Source organism: Trachurus trachurus (assembly GCF_905171665.1).
Source record: "Trachurus trachurus genome assembly, chromosome: 12".
Taxonomy (NCBI): domain Eukaryota; kingdom Metazoa; phylum Chordata; class Actinopteri; order Carangiformes; family Carangidae; genus Trachurus; species Trachurus trachurus.
The window spans coordinates 20,548,444-20,574,147 of NC_139908.1; the positions used below are offsets into that span (position 1 = coordinate 20,548,444).

General features: G+C 41.7%; 1 protein-coding gene across 1 annotated transcript in view; it reads right to left on the bottom strand.

Annotated features, from left to right (window-relative positions):
* Window positions 1-23,812, bottom strand: part of lpar1 (lysophosphatidic acid receptor 1) — a 35,319-nt gene extending 11,507 nt beyond the window's left edge. The window contains exons 1-2 of the mRNA XM_083983729.1: window positions 23,417-23,812; window positions 6,982-7,736 (exon numbers count right to left, since the gene is read on the bottom strand). Of these exons, the coding sequence (XP_083839855.1) occupies window positions 6,982-7,720 (739 nt within the window). The 5' untranslated portion in view covers window positions 7,721-7,736; window positions 23,417-23,812. The remainder of the gene's footprint in view (window positions 1-6,981; window positions 7,737-23,416) is intronic.
* Window positions 23,813-25,704: the final 1,892 nt, after the last annotated feature.

Sequence of the window (25,704 nt, forward strand, 5' to 3'; positions counted from 1 at the left end):
CTAACCAGTCTTGACACTTTCCAGCAATAGCAACTGTAATGGAAATGTTTATGTTTATGACCCTTGATTGAACTTTGAAGATGTATGTTCATGAACCTTAGGTGAACCTTGAAGAAAGCGCAAGTTGCACTTGTCTGCTGTGCATGGGGCAGCATGCAGGTGTAGCTGATGTCATATCTGGCCCTCTGCGTTGTCTTTCTCACGGCCTGCCCTACTGTAGGTGGGGTTCGAACCCTGGTCTCCTGCACGACATGTGACGATGCTAACCGTTGGTTGTCAGTCTGGTTAGCACATCCTTTATGGGTGAGTGAGTGCACATCCGTTACACAGGTGTCCACCTGGGTTCCAGTATGTCTGTGATAATTACGCCTAAGCAAGCAGTTGATTTTACAATAGCCCAAAGATATGTCAAAAACGCTAAGTGCAAACTTGTACTGTGCAAACTTATTCTGCAAGAATGCAATAATGTAATTGGACAATGTATGATGCCGCCTCCAAGGAGGAGCACGTGGCTCCTTCTCACTCTTGTGCCTATGTAACCTGATGTAACCAACTCAGTGTGCACTCTCGTACAGACTTTTGTGTGTATGACAGTCCACCTCTTGCAAGATAAAAATAAGGTACTTAAAGTGAAACCTTTCTTTGCTGGACTCATGATTTTCTCTCTCACAAGTTAAAGGAAATCTCCACAACACAACTCACTAACCTCATAGACATATATGAGGCTATCATCAAGAGATACCCCTGCTAAGTGTGCTAAAAACTCTTGTCAGTGGCTGAAGCTCTTGTCAAGCAACAATCCACACCATCTTCTCAGTAAAACCATTTCTGTATGTTCTATAGTTTTCATTTTAAGTGGTGGAGTAAGTCATCACCATGCTGAAATCAAATTGGACATGCACAAAAAAAAAAATGCACGCACAATTCAAACGAAACAACGATGCATATATCCAGCTGTTTGTCACTGTTTGTAATTTAATCTTGTTTATTTGAGTGAGACATGAGTGTGTTTCCTTGTGTGCCTCGGCAAAACAATATATTGTCATCAGCAAGGAGTAATGGAAGGAGAAAGCGCGGTCGCAACGAGCTGTTCGACGTTAGATGAGGGGCTGCGAGTGACAGGCTGTATGCAACGAGCTGCGCCCTGTTGGATGGAAACTATTTTCACCCAGTACAGCATGAAATCAGATGGTGGTCGCAATTATTTTTGACTGACGTCTTTATTAAAACAACATATGTTTACTTGGCTGCGCCGTTAGAAAACACAGTACTTGGTCTGTTTTATTTCCAATGGCACAATTGCTCAATGAGTGTTTTCTATAATCTCAAACCACACTTGTTGATGGCATGGCAACCACAGGTGTTAAGAAATGATTGTAACCAAATGTGTGCCTCCATGGACACACGCAAATTCTAATTCCTTTCCAGAGCCGTTTCTGATCCTGACAGACAGAGTTGATCTGGATAATACTTCATTAGCATTCATTGATACACGATGAAGGAGCGTGAAGGGTTTGCCAGAAAGTGACAACTGATGCTGCTGAAACAGGAGTCGTGAGGACAGATGCTGCCATGTGAGTGATTAGAAAAGCTGCACAGTGAACGGTAATTTCCTGCATTAAGTGCTTTACACACAAACACATACTCAAACACACAGAGAACAGGTGACATTGTAAGCTGCATACCAATCATGTTTCCATACTGACAGCCAATCAGAGGGTTTGGCTGGTAGTTGGCTCTGTTACCAGTCAGCCAGAAGACGCACTGTAGCGGTATAGAATGATGGAAATGTGTGTGCAACTTAGCTGCAGTCCCCACTTAGAAATCTAGATGTGTATATCAATGACCAGTCGGGTTAGATATTGAACGTAGTGATTTAGGAACAAGTGTAGGTCAGTGCTGTGCCATCTGTTTGCATGTGTTCGGCTGATGGTATGTCTTGGCGCTCCGCGCTGTCTGACGATGCCACCGCATGCAACACCAAGGGCTTTAAGATAATCAAATCATCCACAGATGCCCCCAACTTGAGCCAACATCTGACATACACACACATACACATGCACACAAGGGTCACGGTCAATTTAACAGAGCGGTTGACTCATTAAACAGTGATGAAGAGAATCTCTGTTGGTGTCATTCAAACTTTTTTTTTCTTTCTTTTAAGCAGAGAGGAACAAGTGGCTGAAACTAGCGAGGCTGTTCATGACCTGGTATTTCAACATCAGACCAGGGTCACTTGGTAATTATGCCAGCTCATTTTAGTAGATGTCTAATTAGCAAAAACACCTACACAGAACAATATTTACTTCAAGTCAGCAGGATGTTGTACCAGCTCTTGGCAAGTTCTACTGAAGCCTAGTTCTAACGGAAGTGTTCAGTAAATTGAGTTTTTTTTTCCGTATTATCTTTTTTAATTACAAGGAACAGGACAATTCAAACTAATTGTCACCTGATTTGATACACTAAAACACTACAACCACTGCATTGGAGACATGTCGGGAGGCTCCATATTGAAAAGAAATGGAGTTTCATAATAAAGTTCACAAAACTTATTGTGCTTGTGACTCATCAGTAAACATATAAGCAATAAGATGAAGTCAGCTGCCCTGGCTGGTTTATAAACTGTAATGCTACAAATTTGATCATACATGGGATTTTTTGCCAAGATATCAAGCTTGTCCTTGTCCTTAAAGCTTTTTCTCCCACACCCTGTGCAACACAAGTGTCTTTGCTTATTTCAGACCAATACAGTTGTCATTTTCCCTATCCAGGGTTCACATTGTTTAGATAGTGGATGCATTTGTGCCCATCTGAGCGCCACACACCCATGGGTGCGTTTGTCTTGAAATGAGGTGTGGTCAGGCACATTGCTGGCACATTACTATCTTGCAGCAGCAGAAAGAGATTGACCAACAAAGGCTGATCTGAAGTCAGTGGTGCATTATCTCACTGTTATTTTAAGGCTTCAAACTGATATAATTTTATGACAAAGCTGCTCAAAAGAGAATGCTACTCTGGAAACGGCACTCTGATTAGCTTACTATGTATTCCATTTAAAACATACTGATGATTAATGAAGAGACTGGGTGCAACTGTTTTCAACCATGTGCCTGCTACTGTGATTGTTTTTTCTGATGTAAAACTACCAAAAGTTGATTCGGACACACCCTAAATGCACTTGCTCCATGCACTTCAGGCCATGTGTTTAAGATGTTGTTGCTTTTCTTGGCACAGTATCACCACCTGGAGATCAGCGGGAATGTGGGAATGGGAACCCTTTCGCAAAAACTTCCGTAGCGCTATTGCTTAAGTGCTCAACAGGGTACCTTTGAGGCATTGGAAGGAGGTTTGTGTGTGTATGTGTGTGTCCATCTTTATTATCTCTGACAAAACAAATAAAGGACAAGCCAGATTGTGGTTTCTTTTTCCAATCAGTTTATGTGAATAGAGCCAACCCTTTGTCCCGCTGTTCTTTATTCAGCCTGGGGATTCATGTGAACGAGACACAGTCTATGTGTGTGCGTGTGTACGCACGTGTGCAAGTGTGCGTAACTAGCTTTTTTTTTCTCTCCCTAAAACCTCATCCTGTCCTTCTGAGGTGCAATCACCCATGGCTGGGTTTACAGCATCCTGAGAGGGACAAGCGAAGAGGACAGTAGGCAGCGGGGGAGCAGTTATTATCATCTGCTCAGCAGATGGGGAAAGCTGGAAGGGGTACTGCTGTGGGATTTACTCCCTGGTCAAACAGCAAAAGGCTGAACTCATCTCAACCTTTCTCTGAGTAGAGAAACATGATCAAAACCCAGTACTCAATGGCAACTTTAACCCCCTGGAAACTAATTACCTTATAACCTTTTTTGTTTTACGTTGGACCAGAGAAACACAGGAACAGGCGGATAGGGATTTTTCTTTTTCTTTTTTTAAAAATGGGAAAGAGGTGTCCAAGAGACGTGAGTCAGTGATTGGACTGAAAGTACCTCCCTTCTATCAGTGCAACGAAAAATGTGCTATTTAATATCCTCCTCAGTGCTTAGAAATGACCTCATCCTGAAACAGCAGTGGATTCCAGACTCAACCAAAACACATTACACCCTCACTCAAAAGACTCACTTTCCCAGTGCAAGCCTGGCATCAATAAAGAGAAACAAATGTGATTTGTTGAGGAATTTGAAACAATGATTTTGAATCAATAATAGTGAGATTTGTTGTGCTGTCATAAGAATAGTACAACTCTTCTTACAAAAGGCAAACAAACAATGCCTTCACCTCCAAAGCTCAGACTTTGCCCAATTGCATTACAGAAAGAACGTTTTTTATTAATAGGAGTGATTTTAGTCCTCGTTCATGCATTCATTCTACATGCACACAGTACGATGTCTTCTTGATTACTAAAAATTCAAACAAAGTTGCTATAGTGTAGTGATTATTCAAAGCTTGTATCCCTCAGTAATTGATTCCCCACACTTTGTTTTTTTTTCTATTCTAAAATTACTCACAGTGGTAAACTAAGCATTTCTGTAAAACATTTGTAAATGGTTTATGAGCCTAGAGTGTCACATCACTAAGAATAAGTAAGGCCTTGGAGGAACCTGATATTGCAAAACTCTTCAAATAGAGTGTGAGTAATATGGTTCTGAAGAATCCTCTAGTGTTTACACTGTAAAACTGCAGAAGAATGACATCATCAAGTCAGGAGCATTTTGCAATGATATGACAGGATTTTAAAAATCTATATATGACATTGAAGGTGAGATATTGTGCTGTTAATACAGGCTCATGTGCCTTGACACAAAGTTTAAACATCTGTGTAAAACTTGAAGCTGGACTATGAGACAGGTTTAATAAGCAAAAATGGACAAAGCATCTATAAGCAGGAGAAAATGTAAACACTCCAATTCTACATATACTGTAGGCTACAGTACAGAGCACATTCTGCTGTCCACTGCTTTGAATTAAGAGTGGAGTAAAGACAACAGAAGCAACATGATGAGATAACACAGCACATTGGAGACAAATCACATGGAATCCTTTGGTATGTTTTGTCTAGGACTGACACATCCTGCGTACAGGCAGTGAGAAGTTCCTTTTCCCACAGTTCACACTTTATGTTACACACAGCTGGGTTAGTCCGCTACTGTGCTTCAGTCAGTCCACGTGAATAAGACATTTTTTTTTTAAAAATAGCAATGCGTCTATTCGTCACATACCAGTGAAGAGCCTGGAGACATGCGAAGTGGGAGACATATCTCTACTGAACGCTTAGTCGTAAAACTGTCAGACTGCACATACAGCTCAGCCTGAAGTCAGACACAGAAAAAAACAAAACAAAAAAACAATACTACAATACTAACCTGAAGGAAATACGAGAAAGAAAAAATCTTTAAAAAGTGACATGCTGGGGCTAGTGAGAAATTGCCTCATACAAGCTGTCCTGTCAATGATGCAATGAGTTAGGAGGCTGATACCAATCTCTGTTAACAGTCCCACTGAAATCTGATAACAATATTTACTTTCCACAGTGCAACCATAAACAAGCCAAAACTTAAAGGTAGGGTTGGAGATCCTATTCTGCAGCCACCTGTTGGACGAACAAGCCTGTAAAAACAACATCCAATCATCTTGAACGCAACATTCAAGATGATTGGATCTTGATGTGTCAATCAAGCTGTCATCTCTGTCCCTCTCTCCCATCTCTACACATTACCGCTCTTTGTGCACTTCAGTAACCCTATGCTGAACAAGTGTTGGGTGTTCCTGTGCTCTGGAGGCGTGGCTTCAGAGAGAAGTCTGAGGATAGGGGCTTGGACTTTTGACTTGTTTATATTTTCAAAATGTGGCCTGCTAGAACCGAATCTCCAACCCGTAGGCCGCCTAACCCTTTTTCGGTAATTTTCCATACAATTAAGTCTGTCTCTAGACTGAAAACATCTTTTCAAACTCCACTTTGATTTTATATTAAAGAAATAAAGAAAATCCATCTACTTCTCCTCAGCAGCTGGAACAACTGTATCATCTATCCTCATATGTTTCATCAGCAAAAGTATAAATTCAATGGCGCCTGAATTCATAAATGCATCAGAACAAATTAATGTTGCACTGAGCAGCCCTTCAGAATAAACTGCTCCAGCATAATCACATCAAATTAATGTAGTTTGTAAGGGAACAGGATTGGATGAGATGATGTATGTCAGGCTGTGCAGTCGTGCTAGGCAGACACAGTGCTTGGACTCAAGAGACCAATGAACAGATTCATTGTTCTGGCACTGCTGATGACTTCAGATATGCTGCTACACAGATAGACGGCTCATCCATTTAAAAACAATCGAAGATGCTCAAGCAGCAGGTGGGTAAACTCATGGTCACAATGTCAAGGCAGCATTTTCTGGACACGAGTTCATTCATTGGTTTGTATCGCTTATTCTGGCATTTTTTCTTTACCGCATGTCACCTTATAGACCTCTATTCCAAAAGGACACAGAAGCTAGAAGTAGTGATAATGCAAACACAGACTACCAAAAGTTAGCACGACAGGTAGCAAGCAAACAGTGAGTGTTCAAAAACATCAACGAATGAACGAATGAAACAAATGAAAAGCACAGACGTCCCTTCTTGTAACAGTAGTATGAAATCTTTGGTGTATGTGGCACAAGAAGATCACAGAGTCGCAGTCATTATGTTTGTTAGAATGTATAAAAAGTTACTGTAAATAAATGCAATAACAGCTTTGCAAGTAAAAAGCCCAAACGTCATCTAACTGTTGCATCTTAATGTGTGTGTGCATGTGTGTCTGGTGCTAACACACATTCTGCTGACTAGAGAAAATGTGTGTAATTGGCCAACCAATTAATCAATTAATCGGTCTGTAGATAGATAGATAGATAGATAGATAGATAGATAGATAGATAGATAGATAGATAGATAGATAGATAGATAGATAGATAGATAGATAGATAGATAGATAGATAGATAGATCTGACTTACCCAACACAATCACCACAGTTTTCAGCAGAGACATCATGGTATCTCGATTGCGCCGTGGTCCAGAGCTGTGCCGCGACATCCTCATGGTCCTCTGCCGCACATACACAAAGATGTGGGCGTAGAGTGTCACCATGACAACAAACGTCACCAGATTAAACACCGCCCAGAAGATCAGGTAGGAGTTGCTGTAAAGCGGTGCCATGTTGGAACAAGAAGAAATACTACAGATACAGTTCCAGCCCACACTGGGGATGGCCCCCATGACTATGGACATGGTCCAGATTATGACAATCACCACCACCACGCGCCGGTTGCTCATACGCGTGTGTAGCTGCATGCGAAACACGGTGATGTGGCGCTCGATGGCGATGGCCAGCAAGTTAGCCACGGATGCCGTCAGGCTGGTATCGATCAGGCCTTGGCGCAGCAGCCACGTGGAAACAGTCAGACGCCGCGTGTTCGGTCCCGTGTTGAACATCAAGTAGAAATAGGCCAGTCCAGCAAAGAAGTCAGCAGCTGCCAGGTTGGCCATCAGGTAGTAAATAGGGAAGTGGAATCTCCTGTTGACATAGATGGCGATCATCACCAGAAGGTTGGCGAGCATGATGAAGATGCACACGGTGATGCCCAGGCCCATCACCAGCCTGCTGACGGTGTTCCAGTCAGTAGCCAGGTGCTTGCCACTGCGGTTGTAGAAGAAGGCGATGGTCTCATTGTAGTAGCACTGTTCCTCATCCATGGTGGCACTGGTGTTTCTGAAAGAAGAATATACCAATGATTAAAGGGGGCATATTATGGAAATATCACTTTTTGAAGGCTCTTTAACATATATTTGGGTGTTTGGCTTGTCTTCCGGCCCTTAAAATGTGAGAATTGACAAAAAAAATCTGTAATTTGCAGGCTCTCTAGTTTGAAATCCATGTGGTTATACGAGCTGTTGCCTCAGTTTGTCATACAATGATGTCATTAGTTTTCAAATTTGCATAATACCACCCCTACCTGTGAGTAATGGTACCGGTAGAGAGGGCAGGACGGGGTGAGCAGTGACTGTTTTGAGCAGATGAAGAGAGAGCTGTGATGTTTGATCCATGGGGTATTTTGACTGAGCATGTAACAGATATGTCTTTAAGACACCTGGGAACCATTTTAATTTGTGGAAAGGGGGCAGAATGTGTCTCCTTTAAAGACAAGGGAAGGGGTAGGGTCCTATAAATTTTACTTCTACCTACTCCTTTTCGGGCACTGCTTTATTGTTTGTATTTTTTTGGTTGTTTGTTTTTAAACTTTATTTTATGTTTGAAATAAAAAAAATAAATAAAAAAATTGGACTTGTGATGTTCCCACAGGAAAAGCATTCCTAACCTGTATGTATCCTACTGAAAAATGCTTACACCAATCAGGACATGGCCCTGATCTGTGACCATGTCAAAAACAACACAGGTCCGTTTCACCAGCGGATTTCATACTCGTTTTCCTCGAGTGCATGTGCATTGGCCAAACCTCTGATGTTTACAAGATCATAAAACCAGATAAAAATGAGCACTGGAAAAAGCACTGAGAATGAAAAGAACAAGCGGGTTGACTGTACATGGGAATTTCAATACGATTGCATTACCAGTAAATAAAATCTTAATGCCAAAGAGATTGACTCGGAATCTACTCAAAAACGGTCACGCCTGCTGTGTTGCTCTGGGCTGTTCTTTGGAATTGCACTGATATCAGTGAAGGTGATTTTGACTCAGTGTGTGTGAGTATGAGCATGTTTGTGTACAGTGTAGTCTGGGCCTTTCATTGGCAGCACTGAAATGGTAATTATGGGGCAAAAAGTAAACTTGAAGTACCATTTAAAAAATATTTTTTAGTATTTGAATCATGTATTTATATGGATTTGGAAACTCAAATACACACAGTGTGGCCTCTGTGTTCCCTTTCCTGAGCACAGTTTCTCCTTCAGTTAAGAATGGGCTAATCTCTTTTTCAGGAAAATATATATATTCCTCTTTCATAATGTTCTCCACAAATCAGTGCTTTGGGAAATGTGGACTTAAGCCCATTTGTGAAACATGGAAAAACAAAAACTTGGTTCATTTGTGTGTGTTTGTGTTTGTGTGTGTGTGTGGTGCTGTGAGTATATGTCACATACAGAAAGCAGCTATGGTTGAGAAAAGCAGCTTTGTAAGAGCAAAAGGTCTAAATAGGTTTGTTAGAAACAAAACCTCTATTATCAAATGAGTTTACAGCAACATTGCAAAGGTGGGTGGGGTGTGTGTTAAAAACTAAGTAGCAACGCAATGCTTAAAAGTCAACAAACACAAACGATGCTAACAGGAAAACTCTCTCTCTCTCTCTCTCTCCCTCTGTGTGGGTGTGTGTGTCTCTGTGTGTAATAAGCTCCAATCCCACACAGATGCTAGCTCTTCTCTCTCACTCTCATACACACCAGACCGGAAACAGGACCTCAGGGTAAGAGTAGGGGGAGAGAGAGAGAGAGTGTGTGTGTGTGTGTGTGTGTAACTGATCCATAGACAAAGAGAGAGAAGGGGGGAAGCAACTGAAGAAACAAGACGGGATGAGGAATGAAATAACGGGTATTAGAGGTTGTGGGGTCAAAGGTCAGTGTTTTTGTGGAAATCCTTCTCCTCTGATTTACCTTCTAATATGACTGCTCCAATCCTTTAAACCGTCTTTTAGCTCTGCAGTGACACAGCTAAAATCCCCACTCTGCCAAACCTGAACTGAAAACATGAAGACTTGAGGAATGAGGGAGTTTTTTTTTTTCCTCCTTTTTTTCCCTTCTTGGACTAATTTGAAATGTTCACCACCTTCACCTCTCAAAAATTCACATGACAAATAAGGGATACTCCCGCAAAATGAGGCGGCGCTGAAAGCTACTGTATGAAAGCTGAGGATTGCCAAAAAATATTTTTCAACTCCTGCACCTCAACTTGCAAAGGAGCACTAAATCTCGTTGGTAATATTCCGTTTTGATAGATGTAATTTACAAGACATGTTACATAATGCAGAGGGTTTAGTTTTGCGGATAGCTATAACCCATAATTTAGTTCCTTACTGGGCTTTTGTTCCACGGCACACTGCGCTATAAATTCTATATTTAGGCCATTTCTAATCTTATTCCAAGCCAAAAGCAACTACACTGCCCATCAACTATACAGCAGGCTGGCTCACAGTGTTGGCACAGTGCCACATCCTTATATTCCTCAGCCGGGTGTGTATTAGCCCAGTGATAACAAAAAGGAAACCCTAATCAATTAAATAAACGGTTTTCTGGACTGTGTTTATATCTTCAATTTCCTGAGGGGATTGATATGGACCTCCATCTGCAGCGATGTTTGCTTGGAGTGGCTGTAAAATGTTATTTAATTCACTGAAATAGCAGTGGTACATTGTATTACCTATATTGAATTATTGCTAATACTACACTGCCTCATACAAGCCAGACGTATCTGCTTAATTTCTGCACATTGATTTCTATATGACATGTCAAAAAATAGCCACCAGCAAGTTATCATTTAAAACAGGGTGGCGTTTTTTCCATTACATGTTTGTATTTAACTTGTGACCAGAGCCCTTATTCCAAACACTCAAAATATTGAACAACAGATAACTGGTATCGCTGTGTGTACACAGAGACGGCCCTTGTTTGCTGTTATCATTGCTTCTTTCAGAGATCCCTTTCTACTGTGCTACTGCAGAAAGTGATGGGAGACAAACTCAACGGTCAAGTTATACTAATATGAAACATAAAGAAGGAATTGAACTAATAAGACTGTAACTTTGGAAAAACCCACTTAATTTGTCTGCCAATTTCTTCAGAAACTGCAGGACACACTGTCATCGCAACAACTCCTGAGGTTTTAACTGCATCACAAGGGGTTAAATAACTGGAGTTATGCCCACAGTACATTTTTGATTTCAAATGGCATTTCATAGTGGAAGCCAACTCCGTTCCAGACGACTGTTTTAGCTCCATATCATTTCTGATATGAAGCTAAAGCATCCACACTGACACCTGAAAACACAAATCCTGTGTAAACAGGAAGCAGGGTGTTTACTCTGCTGGAAAAGACAACAGGGGTCTGAAACACATGCAGCTGGTTAGACATGTTGTATTGACCAGTGGGAGCCGAGGCTGATAAGACCAAATCAGGGCGCGAACAATGGATGCATACGTCATTTAGAGTACTCAAACTGAAACTGGATCAGCAGTGTTTCCAAAAAGTCTCTGTTTTAGTCTCTCTCTGGAGTCGTGAGGATGCCAGACTTTTCAATGTGAACTGAAAAGAACCTCAATCAAGTCCAGTGACCTTTGTTTGACACCTGGAACAAGGACCTGGTTCACCGAGGACATTATTTAACTGTTGTTTAGTTAGACAGAGGAAATACAGCGACTCGGTTATAGGTGGAGAAGGCAGCAGCTGAGAGAGGCGGCCGCTACGGCAACTACTACGGCAGATGAAAGCCCGTCCATTCTGCCTGTCATCTGAGGCTTATGACCATTAAACGTCTGGAGGGAGCAGTCACCGGGGCATTAGATGCCTGAGGCCAGTCGTCAGTACTAGAAAGTGGAGGAAGTGTCAGTGGCCTCTCTGTACACATTCCCGACACTTTCATCAGACCCTTGGAGCCTGCGGAGGGAGATCCTGTCATTGTGTGTGTGTGTGTGTGTGTGTTAGTGTGTGTGTTTGCTCCCGACAGCCGATGGGTGGGTCTGGTAAAAAGGGAAAGATTGAGCAAGAGAGATGACACAGAAAGAGGGGATTTTAGATTTCTCTGTTCCCACACCTGGGTGTGTATAATATCTGCACTATATCAGTTTGAATTACTACACTGATGAGGTATTTGAGTGTATGTGTGTGCGTGTGTGAGTGAGAGCGAAAGGTTTGGAAGTTTGGAGGTGTGTGTGTGGTCAACGTCTCGAACCCAGGGTGTTATTAAGGATAGAGAACAAAATGCTCACTGTGCCTGTGTGTGTCCATGTTATTAATGTGTGACAAAGTCTGGCTGTGCGGAGAGAGAGAAGAGAGAGTGTGTTTTCTGTGTGTGGAAGTGTCTAACAGTCTATGAAAGGAGTAGGACCACCCTGGAATCCATACAAATGAGGTCATAACTCAAGCATCAGCACCAGGGCTGCATCCGTATGTTCAGAGCATACAGCTCATTAACACACACAGGCACACACACGCACACACACACTTATTATAGCCTTTCTCTCACTGTTACATTCATACAAACTTTATGAGCTGTTGGCAAATGAGATGAATAAACATGACATGACACACCCTGAGAGGATGAGATATCCCTACAGCCTTCAGCTGTCGAAAATCCGCTGCTAAGACTCAACAACACCAGCTGCCTGCACATCATGATGCTTGTTGATGAAAAAAAAAAAAAAAGTTCACGCTCAAGATACGGGGTGAAAGAAGATAAAATATCTGTTGACATTTTAGATTTAGGAGAGCTGGATTGCCCAAAATAGCTAATTAGTTATGGTATGGCTGCTGAAACTTCGGAAGTTGTGACCTAACCTCTAATGACACTACGCTAAACTACACAGGAAGTCACACATTATGTTTATTTTGGGACAAAGCCATTTAAATGAGGAATCAGCGGTCAGAGGAGTTTCATGTTGGAGGGGCATGTTGTTCACTTCACCTTTGACCTGCAGTCATCCCCATATGGATATACAGTATGACACTAACACTGATGTACTTTATAATACAAATGATCTTTCCCTAAACCTCGCAAAATGGAGTTCATTGACATTGACAAATAATGTCATGTCACTGAAGAGATTTCAGTCAAATTTTCAGGAAGAGTGAGCACACTGTTCATGAATGTCCTTTGTGTCCTCTCACCATCGGGTCTCACACCTACCGAGACAAGCTGACTCCGGTCAAGTCGATGCCAGAACAGAAGTTAGATAAACCTCAACAAAGCCGGGTCTGTTCCCCGTCTCGAAACCCATTCATCATCCACCTTTCTGGTCCCAGTGTTAATACAGTCCCGAGAGGAATAAAACTTTAAGTGGAACAACACTGAATTTTAGGTTTGACATGTTATTCCTACACTGAGGGAGAGTTTAGTCTGTATAAGTGAAAATTATTGGTGTGTTACACAGATGTCTGGCCACTCCCTGATCTGCAGGTCTATGATATTCAACAGACAATTAGATTAATGGATGATCCTCCAACTGTACATCATTATTCCCCCTCTCTGCTCTGGAACTGATAAGACCCTGACTCTACACAGTCGTGTGTTAAAGTCTGGATGGAATTATTTCACTTTGAAAATCCATTCTCCCCTGATGAAAAAGCTCAAGGCGATCACACTGGTGAGTCGGTTCACAGGGAATTATCATGATGAATCTGGGATTTTGTCTTTTTATAGAGAAAACAATACATCTTCTGGCTTTGAAGCGCCGAATAAAATACCACATGAAGCTGCAGCTGGATGGTAAAGTTCAGACGAAGAAAAAAAAAGATGTTTTATTATCCAAGAAATGGAATTCAGTTGCAGTTCATCAGTGAAGCATCTCAGGATATGTTCTTGGCTCTGGCTTTAAAGAACTCTTGTTTTTCAAAGCAAAGCCCCACAGCTTCTAAGGGTGGTCACAGTCGTACATAAAATGTCATACTGAATAATCATTCCATTGTACACATCTGTGGCATGATTGCGATTTTTAAAGGCGTATATAGAAGTATATTTAGCATATAAAGTAAATCACCCGTATAGCAAGAGTTGTACTGTGTATTTTTTGAACCACACTTTGATGACTGGGTTACGAGCGATGGAGGAAACATGAAAGTCTCTTCAATGAAACCTTGCAAACTGTCTGTAGACTTTACAATGCCCTGTTTATTTTAGGCCCGTGCCTCAGATTATATAGCTAACCTCACGGTGTCATTAGACATCCATGATAGACGTTTGGAAGAACTCTGATCCATCTGAGTAAATTGTATTTTTTCTCACTTTTTACCCACTTGGTGTCATTTTTCACCACCTGTGAAGAAGACTAGCCACTCTGTTGAGTTTGTATTTTTAACATTAACTCTTTTTGCGTCTGTCTGGATGAAGATTTTCCATTTCTTTCAAGGTGTCAGGTCTGTCGCCTCATGTTGGTGTTAAAAGCCTGATATTCTTTACATCTGTCCCACTGCAGACAGGATACTCTAAGATTTCAAATTTTTTGAACGTGAGCCTGATCCACAGATTCCCACTTGGCACTGTTGTGGGAATGTGTATGACAAGTGAAACTTTCCACACTTCTCCTACCTCTTCTCCTCCTCTCCTGACTTTAATCTCCTTTCCAACCAATAACCTTCTCTACTTTCTGTCCTGTCTGTCCTGATTTCATTTACTTAAACCAACAACTTTTTTCCTCCATTCCCTCCTTTTCTTTTCTTTTTATTACATCTCCACTCCTCCACTTCACCCTTTTCCTCTCCTCTTCCATAACTCCTCTCCGCATTCACCCATTCTTCTCTCCCTTCCCACTGCTGTCACTCCTCTCACCCCGACTTCACTCCACATGTTCTCTCCCTCCGTCATCTTTTGTCATCTCCCTTTTCCTCAGCTCTGCCCTCCTATCTCCTCCATTCCTCTCCTCTCCTCCCCACCTCACCCCACCTCCTCCTTCTCCACCACCACCTCCCCGTCTCCTCTTTGCCAACTCCCCACACAATGTGCCCATTGTTTCCACACTCCCACCCCAGAAAGCAGAGAAACAGGACTTCTACAACCCAGAATACACACAAACACCCTCTCTCTCTCTCTCTCTCCCTCATACACACACATACACAGCATAGGCTTTCATTCTCTAACTTTCTCTTTCACATCATGGGTGAGCACACATGAACCACACACACACCCTCACACTCGCACATACTCTCAAACAGTTGCTGCGGACCAGCACCAGCGGAGCTCAGGACAAGGGCTGGATTGAGAGGTGGTGTTGTTGAGTCATGTGCGACTGCAGCCGTGACGAGCTGATTCACGGCTCGTCAGCGGATGATACCCCTCCAAACACTTCAAGCACTTCAATCGCAGCACATGTTTGCTCGTTAACTGTGATAGAACGGGGGAATGACAGGAATCTGTTTATGGAAAATTTGATGTACAAAAGCCAAAAGGGATAGTCACCGTCAAGTGACCGGGACTTGATGGTGTTGTGCGTCTCAAATGAAGGAAAAACACAACACACAGCAGGAGCTTTACAGTACAGCAGGAGCAGCAGTGTTTCATCACACCAGCAACAGAAGCACTTGTGGAACTTTTGCTCTCGAACGTCTTCTCTGACAAAATAATGTTTTACTCCCCGGGGAGAAGGAGTTAACTTGTTGCTGCTAAATTACACACAGCTCTGCAGAGACAGGCTGAGTGGCTTTCACAGTGGCTTCTGGTTAGTCCGAAGCCACTGGAAGCAATGTTTCATTTCAAAGTAACAGCCAGCATCATAAATAACATTTTAATTTGGCTATAAATTCTTTCAGGGATCATGGCTCGGGAGAGTTGACTGACAAGCGAAATCCAACTCATGGGTTATCCTCTGCAGAGGAGTGTGTAACACACTCTTTCATTTTGTAACCGTCCGTCTAATAAGCTTCTTTGCTGTAAGGTCTTTGTGCTGTGATCGGTTCCACATGCTTTGGTACAGCAGCTTTTCCAGGCTAAATGGCAAAAACAAGAAAAAAAAGATCTATAAGCATGAAATGAATCCATGAAAAGCTCCTCAGAAATGCAGCTTTGAGCAGCCAAAGCCATGTGTACATGTATGCAACTTCACACCCAAACTTAGTGGCGTTGGTGCAGAATTTGACAACAAGCAATGGCATACAGGAATGTTTTAAATGAGTTCCTCCCAGTTTTATTTGCATCTCAAGCTCTATTTTCCCTTGGGTCAACTCATAAACACACAGCCAGTCAAACCATGGTATATGCTGGTCTCCTATAAAAGGGAGAGATCATTGTGACTGGTTTTCACCACGTCTCTCTGTGTAATTTCAGGGTGAAGTGGGACACCACACCAAAAACTGTTTCCAAGGCCATTTCAACAATGCATCAGCTGGTGGATGTGGAGTGTGTGTAGCCAAAGAAGGATGGTGTGTTTAAAAGCTTCGTCACACACCAAATGTAAATTTGACACACCCATTATCTGTTTCTTTTTTTTTGAGAATGGGATTTGGTTAAACCAGTAGAATTAGATGGCCAGCCCATTAACACAATATTGTGTTTTTGTATGATTCCTATTGATATAGTATATCCCAAAGAAAAGCACTGAGCAGGTGCTTAGTTTGCTTAAGCCTTAGGGCTGCTCTGAGTATGTTTAGAGTGTTAAAGGAAATTACTTTCTGAAAACTGACACTCTAACATTGGCACATTAACATGTAGACGTATAATAGCACTCATAAATATAGTCCAACCTCAAAATGAGACAAGTGAAGAACTGAAAATCATAACTAGAATACTACCTGCTAGAAATGAGGATATTTCTTCTGAGGTGTTTTTAAAAACAAAACCTTCCACAGCCACAACAAGAGGAACTGGGAGAACATTTGCAGTATGTGACTGTTACTTTAGGGCATTTACTGTTTTTTTTGTTGGTTTTTTTATGATAATTAACGATTTCACAAGGTCTGGATCCGCATAAACAGTCTCTTCCATCTGTGTCAGGTTTCTCAGCAGTTTATTGTTGGGTGTGTTCAGCCATCCTCTAATGAAATCACACTATTGGAGACAGATTCCACAGATTACATCACCACAGTTCAGATGCAATATGGGGTTGCGTCAGTGTGGTCCCACAGAGACTTCAGGGTTTGACTCCAAAGCCTATTTAGTTTTTTTCAATTTATCACCGAAACTTGTCAAAATCACCAACTAGCTACTCTGAAGGAAAGGAAATGCGCGCATGTGAAAGGACAGATGTGATCTGCAAGGTGAGTACACCACAGCAGACTTCATGGTATTATCTTACAAATGCAAAGAAGCAACAGGAAATAAGCGTCATGTTTGCTTCACTAATACAGTCCAAAAATATCTAGACGTGAAACAGAAAACTCTACAGTAGGTCACAGCTTAGTTACCAATATGAAAAACAGTGGACTCTCTGAGTCTGTTTAGAATGTGGCATATTTTTTATTTCTGAGTTGCATTTGAAATCAGTCAGTGCTTGTATGGTTAAATTTGAGGTTTTCAGAAGTATAACAGGTTAACGTAACTTCATCACTCAGACAAGACAACTAAGGAGCTTTTATGGCCGAGCACTGGAATGTTCTTGACCGGCCAACCCAGTCACCTGACCTCAGTCCCACCTATTGCAGGTTTCACCAGCTGGAGACCACACTCAAGGCAAAAACTGAGAACAAACTTTAATTTAGTGATAATATGAAACACTTAGTACTGTTGTAGAATTAATATAAAATGGATTGTATTAATTCATCGACCATAAACAGTGGAAATCTCTGGTTTATACAGGTATTCAGAGCTTTTATTCAGTACTTTGTTGAAGCGCCTCTTGGCAGCAAACTACAGTTTCAGGTCTTAGCAAATTCTTCTATAGGCTTTGTGCATTTGGGCAGTTTCTCCTTTCCTCCCTGGCAGACCCTCTCAAACCCTGCCAGAGTGAATGCTCTGTGAACTGCCCTCTGCAGGTCTTTCCACAAATGTTCTCTGGGGGTGAAGTCCAAGCTTTGGTCGGTGCCATTCAAGGACTTACCCACAAAACCATTCAAGCCTCGTCTTGGCTGTGTGCTTCAGGTTTTTTTTGTTGTGATGAAAGGTGAACATTCGTCCCAGAATGAGGCTGTGTGCAGCCTTCTTCAAAGCTTTCAAGGATCTCTTTATGTTTCTGTTTCCCTACAACCTCCTGCCTGAAGACATACTTTCCCTGCTTTTAATGGCTCAAGGCAGGTCCAGTCCAGTCCAGTATATGACTGAATCAACTAATTAAACACTTCTTGCACTGTTTTTGCCTTCCTCTTGCTGGAAGAATCCATAGATGTCCTCTTTTTACCAAGCAGCAGAAATCACTAGATGGGACTCTAGGGCATGGTCGCACCGCACATCTGTGAATATAAACATCCTTGAGCTAAAGTGGCATGTCAGCAACACAATCTCATTGTTATTATTTCACTTCAAATCAAAATGTGCTTCACTGTCCTAACATTTGCAGACTTTAGCACACGCTCAATGCAGATGAGTCAGCAAGTAACTAAAACTGAAAAAAAAAAAAAACCCTCCTGTAATCATGTAAAATTTTGCTGGTAGGAAAACAAAAACTTCCTCTTTTGGTTCCTCTTTCTATGTGACTTAAGATATCCTTTATAAAATTGTAACATATGCCAACCTCACGTATACACAGACACTCACACATACACACAAGACATAAAAGAGCTTACAAGGACGGAAATGAATGGGAGAGCACGGAAGCAAGAAGGGTTGGGTTTTTCACCAGCTGATGTGGTCCAGTGCCCGCCATCACAAGTGTCTGACATTGCATCATCAAAGCTGTGTGTGTGTCTGTGTGTGTGTCTTGTGCTCTTGATATTTCAAATGAAATCGGCGGTGGCTCTGGCTGCATGTGGCTCGTACATGCTTCGCCCAGTATGACCATCAGCTGATGGGAACGTTTGGTCACTGTGACCAGTGTGTGTAATGAACATTGGTCTATATTCTTTATACTTCTTTCATTATCTGTTCAAGAGGTGAACATTTGAAATTCCAATATCAGACATTTTTGACCACAGAATCCTTGTGAGACTGCACAGTGAAGACACTGTATACTAAACTTTTCTTTGGTCATTTTAACTGACATTGCACTGATCATTTTTGCAAATGACAACAGTGCAGCTTTACGTGCAAAGGGGGCATGAATCTGCAAAGGAAATTATTCTTTCTTTCTTTCTTTCTTTCTTTCTTTCTTTCTTTCTTTCTTTCTCTCTCTGCTTTATTGCCTTGTGATCAAAATGTGCCTTCTGGTTAATTAGCTAAAGCAATGTACATCGCTTGTTGCGAGCTGTGAGAGTAAATAAGATGTGGGGAAAAAAGATGAGGTCACATAACTACAGGACCAAACACACAAACATTGAATTCCCCTTCCATCTAGATGACATATTAAAATATAATTTTGTTCCATAATGCTATGCATCACAGGCATGCACACAGTCTTAATGGAGTAGTGCACTACTGTCAGATAGACAGCTTCCTGTAAAAACCACAGTCTATTTAAAAATTAGCTGACAGAAATGGGAGGTTACTTACAAATCATGTATGAGCAGAACACACAGTTATATAAGCTACAAAATGTGAAAATAAATAAATGTTAGATGGCATATCTTCCAAAATCATCCTTTAGAATAATTCCAACCAACCAGTAACTGTGAGTAAGGGACATGTCAAGCAACTGATAATAAAACCATAAAGCAGGAAACCTCCAACGGTTCACTGGCAAGTAGCCAAAATTAGGAATAAACCTCCATGATGGAGCAATAACAGACGAGTCAGCTGAAAGTTTACTGTCTGTTGTGTTAAGTTCTTTGCATAAATGCAACACCTTATTACACATGACACTGCTGTTCTGTATCATTGCCCATCACTTTGCATAGAAGGATTTCCGCCGCCAAAATAGAAATGACCACAGAGCCTTAAAGCATGATTGATCACTATCACTATGCAACATAGCTCACATAGCAAGTATTTAGCCCTGGTACAAAACAATGTCTGCTCTGCCCTGGTCTCTTTGGGCAGTTATCATATTAGCAGCAATAGATTTGGATATCCCATGCATAACTTTCCAGTTTACTTTTTTTTCACACCACAGTATAATATAGACCTCACTTTAGTCTAAAGAGTGTAAACATGGAATTTACAATCCTCATTATCAAGAAAAATTAGGATATAGCAACAATAGTTGCTGAAGGTTTTTTTCAGTAGCACAAAACAAAAAACCTAATAAGACATGAGGCAAACTGTAAGACACATGTAGTGTAGGCTTTAACCAAATACCAAATATAACAGTGTGTTTTTCACCTCGGCTGACATGTGGTCAACACTTGTGACTTGTGTGCCTGACACAGTGTGAGGTGGATGAATGTGTATCACATTTTTTTTATTGAAGACACAGCTGTGATCAACAACTTAACCAGGACCTGCAGTTGGGGAAGAGGTAGTGGTCTTTGATCTCATAAATAGAAGTGGTTTTACTCCACAAACAAATCAGATTGATGGTCTGCTGTATCGTTGGTGTATCTTTAATTTCCTGGCCACATGCACATGAAAGGAATTTAATGGCTGACAAAATGCGACTCTGTTACCTGCATGAATGTGAAAGCAGTCTGGATGTTGGGAGTAAGAATGGGTGGAATGCGGGTCCTTAGACGAGGGGGAGGAGAAATTGCGCCGTCAGTAATCACAACACAGATGTTTCAAGGACTCTCTCTTTTGACGGATGTCAGAGCTCACGCAGGGAAACATAAAACAATCATCTTCACGGGAGACGATAAGTCTTTGCTGTGGGAGTCTTGTTGCATTTGAGCAAGAAGGTTGGAGGTCATAAACATCAACTTATCCCCTCTAACTTGCCTTTCAGCATCACAGTAGTCTTGGATTAACTTTTGAACGTAATCTATCAATCAGAATTTTATGGACTTGATCAGCCTTGTTGCTTCTCTGGTTACTAAGGAAACCAATGAGCTCCAGAGAACTATCCCATCCCCATATTGCAGCGTTGTGTCTTATCCATGGTGACAAAGGTTAATTTCCCACTGAGAAGTCACATGGTTAGATCTAAAGATGCAGGAGAATCTGGCACACATGCAAATGAAGTGATATATAGTTCATTAAATTTAACAGCAGTAGAACCTTTGTCACTTTAAACCGCAGTCTCACATGTTAATTTGTATGACATTTTAGAGAATTTTCTGTTTGCACATTTCTGAAGAATTTTAACAAAAAGATGGGAATGACTGGATTAAGAAATATCTATAAGGCTGCAGTCAGAGCAGCAAGTTGGCTGCAGCCATGTTTCAGAAAAAATTCCCAATAAAGAGCAATAATATTTCTTCATGTCTGAAGTTGAAAGGTTAAAGGTCACATTTTCAGCCCCGAGCTGAAAATGACCCTGTGCTTGCCAGCCTGGTCCCACCTCCAGCTTGATTTATCTCATACAACGTATTTGACTCCTGCCAAAAGAGGATGGCCTTTAAATGAAAGTTCCTATTTACACAAAGAAAACTGGATATAGCAAGTATTGAGTCAGCAAATATGACTCATCATTCAGTAAGAGGAAACATTTGAGAAATGCGGATTAAAGCTAATTAAAACTGTCTGAAAGCCACTGAGCTCATCTCTCTACAGAAGTGTAAATGCTCCTCACACTCCACTTTACCATCAAAGACCCCCTGAGGCTTGTGGCTGTGGGTGGTGGCTAAACGCTCTCCTCGTTCTCTCTTGTGAATACACAAATAAACACACATGCGCACACACACACACACAGGCACAAAAGCTTGCCATTTGAACCCCGAGATTAATTAGCTTACATCAAAAGGGAAAGGTTAGCGTGTCAGGAGCCTGTGTTATTTTACAGTAGAGCTTCACAGTCAGTTAAAAAAGAACTGAAACACAACAGGGATCCTGAGGAGATAATGACTACCCAGGGCAATTTCCATGGTGCTCCAGCCATTTGTTTATGTTTGTTTGTTTGTTTGTTTGTTTTTGTAAACAAGGATTAGATATAATCATGTCTGTGGAAACATGATGCAATGACCAACATTGACTACAAACATCTACTTCTACATGCTATGGCTAGAATGTTCAAGTTATCTCACAATTGCAAGTCATCAGTTCCTCTTATGCTGCAGTCTATCACCGCTATCTCCACATAGATAGAGATCTTCCAGGAAGCAAAAAATACAAACAAAAAAAAAAAAAAAAAATTCATTCTACAGCATTGTAAGCCTATTGTTGGTTAAGTGTTGGTCAAATTCCGCACTGACCTGCTCTGAATGAAATGTTAAGAGTCCTCGGAGACGCTGGAAATTCTCCACAAAAACCACGTTTCACAGCAGCCTGGTCAGTAGTCATTGAGGTAGGCTATTCTAATTTGGGCTAAAATGTCTGGTCGGCAGAAAAAAAAAAACAACAACTGGCTTTTAAGATGTGGTTCTTGGGTAAGAGTCACCATGCACCCCACAAGAGCCATCAGAGCTTCTGTGGCTGCTGAATCTACTTCTTAACTACACAGGCCTTCTGCTTATTCACTGCAGGTTCACAGCATCAGTCTTATCCACACCATAAACCCATAAACTCCTCTCTGCAGGCTCAACATCGCTGGACATTATCACCTTCATATGCAAAAGACAATCATCACCTCTTTGCATCACAGTGACCGTTCATAAAGCAGAACCTGAGATAAATGCAGGAACTTGAAGAATTTATTCAATATTATGTCACATTGGGGCTATAATTAAATTATTACATGTTCCTCAATCATATCTGACTATACTGTGCTGAGAAACCAGCAACTGTTGCCACATAATCACCTACACAAACTGCGCGTGTGAAGTGGAAGTGGAAGTACCAACCACATCTCTGCCCAAAGATCACACTTTTAACAGCAGATGTTGCTGAATGTAACTGTCTAAGTAGTGCTGTGTGCGTGTGTATGTGTGTGTGTTGACTCCTGCTGGCAGCAGCGTGAATCGAGGCGTAGGTAGCTTACACTTTGGGAAGATGCCAACAGCAATAGAAATGTTCGAGCACTGTCAATACGATGCTGAGCTGCTCACCCTGTTTTAGTAATGACTGAATCTGACAACACACGTGTTTCTTCTTCTTCTATGTTGCTGGATAACTTTTATTTTTATTTTTTTAACAAAGCACAGGAGGGCGGTGGGACTACGTTTGGCAGATTCAATGAAGAAACCCTAAAGAAAATTCCAAACATATTCTCTGAATGCGGATCAGCGTGGAAAATCAAGACAGATGTCAAACTCCGACTCCCAGACCCTACGCCCGCTTGTGTTTTTTTTCCGCTCACTCCCTTCCACAAATATTGTTCCAGTCTCAGAGCTTGATAAAGAGCCCAGCTCTGGCGCAACATGTCCTTCACTCCAGCCGCGTCCTCGTCCTCAGCCTCTATAGGCGCACGGCCGCGCGTCTCCTGTCCACATAACGGTGCGCTCGATCGGCGCGTTCAGGGCATCTGCTAATGCCATCAGAGCCTTTATCTGAACCTAATGCTTTCTCGCCGCGTCTACGTGGCAGGTACACTTTGATTATGTAAAGATGCCCACATCATGCATGCATATACGAGGGCGCGCAACAGTGCGCCAAAGAAAAAGAAACTTTTTTATGAGTGGATGAAGTTGGGATTCATAAAGATTCAGTTCAATGAGGAAAAATAGAGAAAAAAGATACTTACAAGGTTGTCTTTTCCAGTGAGAGCAGTAGGTAGGTAGTTTAGCTTACTCCCTGACTGGTTCCTGGATGTCCGACTCAATTTTGATCCGTGGTGCCTGAAATCCCTCCAACAGACAACTCCTAGAGACTCTGCCTGCACAGCTCTTGTGTCAAAGTCGCAGCGGTGTAATACAAGACTCCGAATCCAAAATACAGCCAGGTAACCCTTTCATTTTATGTCCCTGCAGTAAAGCAATATCTCCTGCGCGTTGTTTCCCACCCGTACACCGCTGTGCGTATGTTTTTCTGTTTTAAAAAAGTTGTGTTATTTATTTCTTCCCCTCCTGTTAAAGACGCCCTGATGCTCTGCTGCGTCTCCGTGCCTCTCTGCGCTGGCGCGGCGGCTCCACCAGGCTCCCTCGCTCTCTCTCACTGACCGACCGACTGCCACACACACTCTCCAGGAGAGGACCTTTGTCTGCACATGACGTCACGCGCGCGCGCACACACACACACCAACACATACATAAACACACACTGCGAGAAAATCAGTAGGCCAATCTATCTAAATCCTCTAAATACAGAGCATCTTATTCTTTAAAGACTTAATTTCAATGCAAATGAACTTCACAGAGCTGTGGGATAAAAATCACAATACAGGTGAAACCTCTTTTGTGATTACCCCAAATAACATGTTTCCACTTGGTTTGTATTCAAAGGAAAGTAAAGTTGTATTGAAATATCTATCTGAAGATATAAAAGCGGTGTTACCCGAGACATTTCTTGTAGTGGTGGAGTTGAGAGTTGTTCTTTTTCCCCTCTGCGCCTAATTGGAAACACATTTTTTTTTTCAGCAACTTGTTAAGAGAGACAGGAAGGGAGAAAGAGAGGGAGAGAGGGGTGGAGTGAGGCAGAGGGGAAAGAAAAAGAGAGACTGACACTGAGGGACTCAAAGACATATTGTATTCCTTACCAATTAACCTTCCATATAATGTATTAGAAATATTTCCTCCTGTCTGCCGGTGCTGGTGTCCAAGTGAAGTTCAAAACCTCCTCCTATGAAGTTCTCAGGTTCTGAGAAAGCATTTTGGTGGGGACAGTTATGTCTGCCAACTTTGCACCATCTGTGAACACTTAGTGAGGTGTTTGTAGTAAACCAACCGCCGCGGCTGTGGAATGAAATGGGGTGTTAAAGCCACGATACGTTGCGAACAATATGACATTTTCTCATTTGTCTCATTAAGTTAAATATGCCACATTGAATTGCATTTAGGAGAAGAAGATAACACACACCAAACCCATAGAAAACAGTGATTGTTGTATGACGGCATACAGTAATATTGGTCTCAAGCAGATGTTTCATGAGCTGTCCAGTTCCATATCTAGGATTCCTGATGAAGCGCAGATGCAAAAGCGACTATGTCAGGAATGTTTTTTTTTTTGCCCTCTTTCACCCATTGACAACATGTGATGCCATGGTAGTTGACATTCCTGATGTTGGAAGTCTTGTCTGGCCCCTCCTGCCTGGTGACCCCTGCACTCAATGCATGTCCTCCAAAAGAATTTATATATATAAAAAAAAAGGTAATTTGTCATTTCTTTTCTAAACAACCAATTTGAGTGCTTTCATTATGGTTAACATTTGGTTATGATTAGTCACAAATACTAGCTGAGAAAGACTGGAGAAAGAAACTAATACTGACTGTGCTTTGTGCCCCCTTCATCCTTTTCCCTATGGCTGCTGATGTAGGCTACATCATGGTTACCATTGCAAAGAAAGTGATGCTACGTGTCAATGAGATGCACATGACCAGTGGAGACAGTTTGAGAGAGTAAAGGAAGCAGCATTTATGGATCACCACAACTCTAGAGTTTGTCCACGTGAAACGATCTATGATGTCTCTGCTTCTATTTTCTCTTCTGTGACCTCCATGTGTCGCCATGGTGTCTAAATTACATCATGTATGTTAAACACACTCAGTGATTCCACACAACGACACAAGACCTTAACCTAAGTGTTTTGTTGCCTAAACTGAACCACAAACTGGAGTCATGATGAAAACCTAGGTTCTGGTGTGACAGTCCTGTCCTTTGCACAAACTCCATCCACCTCAACAACCTCACTGTGACTCTTGCATTGGATGAATATCACACCAACACAACTGGGAACAATATAAGACTATATGGAAAGCTTTCTAGGTGGCAGGGGTTGCAAAAGACCGCAAGGCTGAATATTGTATTCTGATATGTCTCTTGGCAAAATCTGAGCCAGAATAAGCACTACTATTGCCTAATTTGAACTAGTGACCA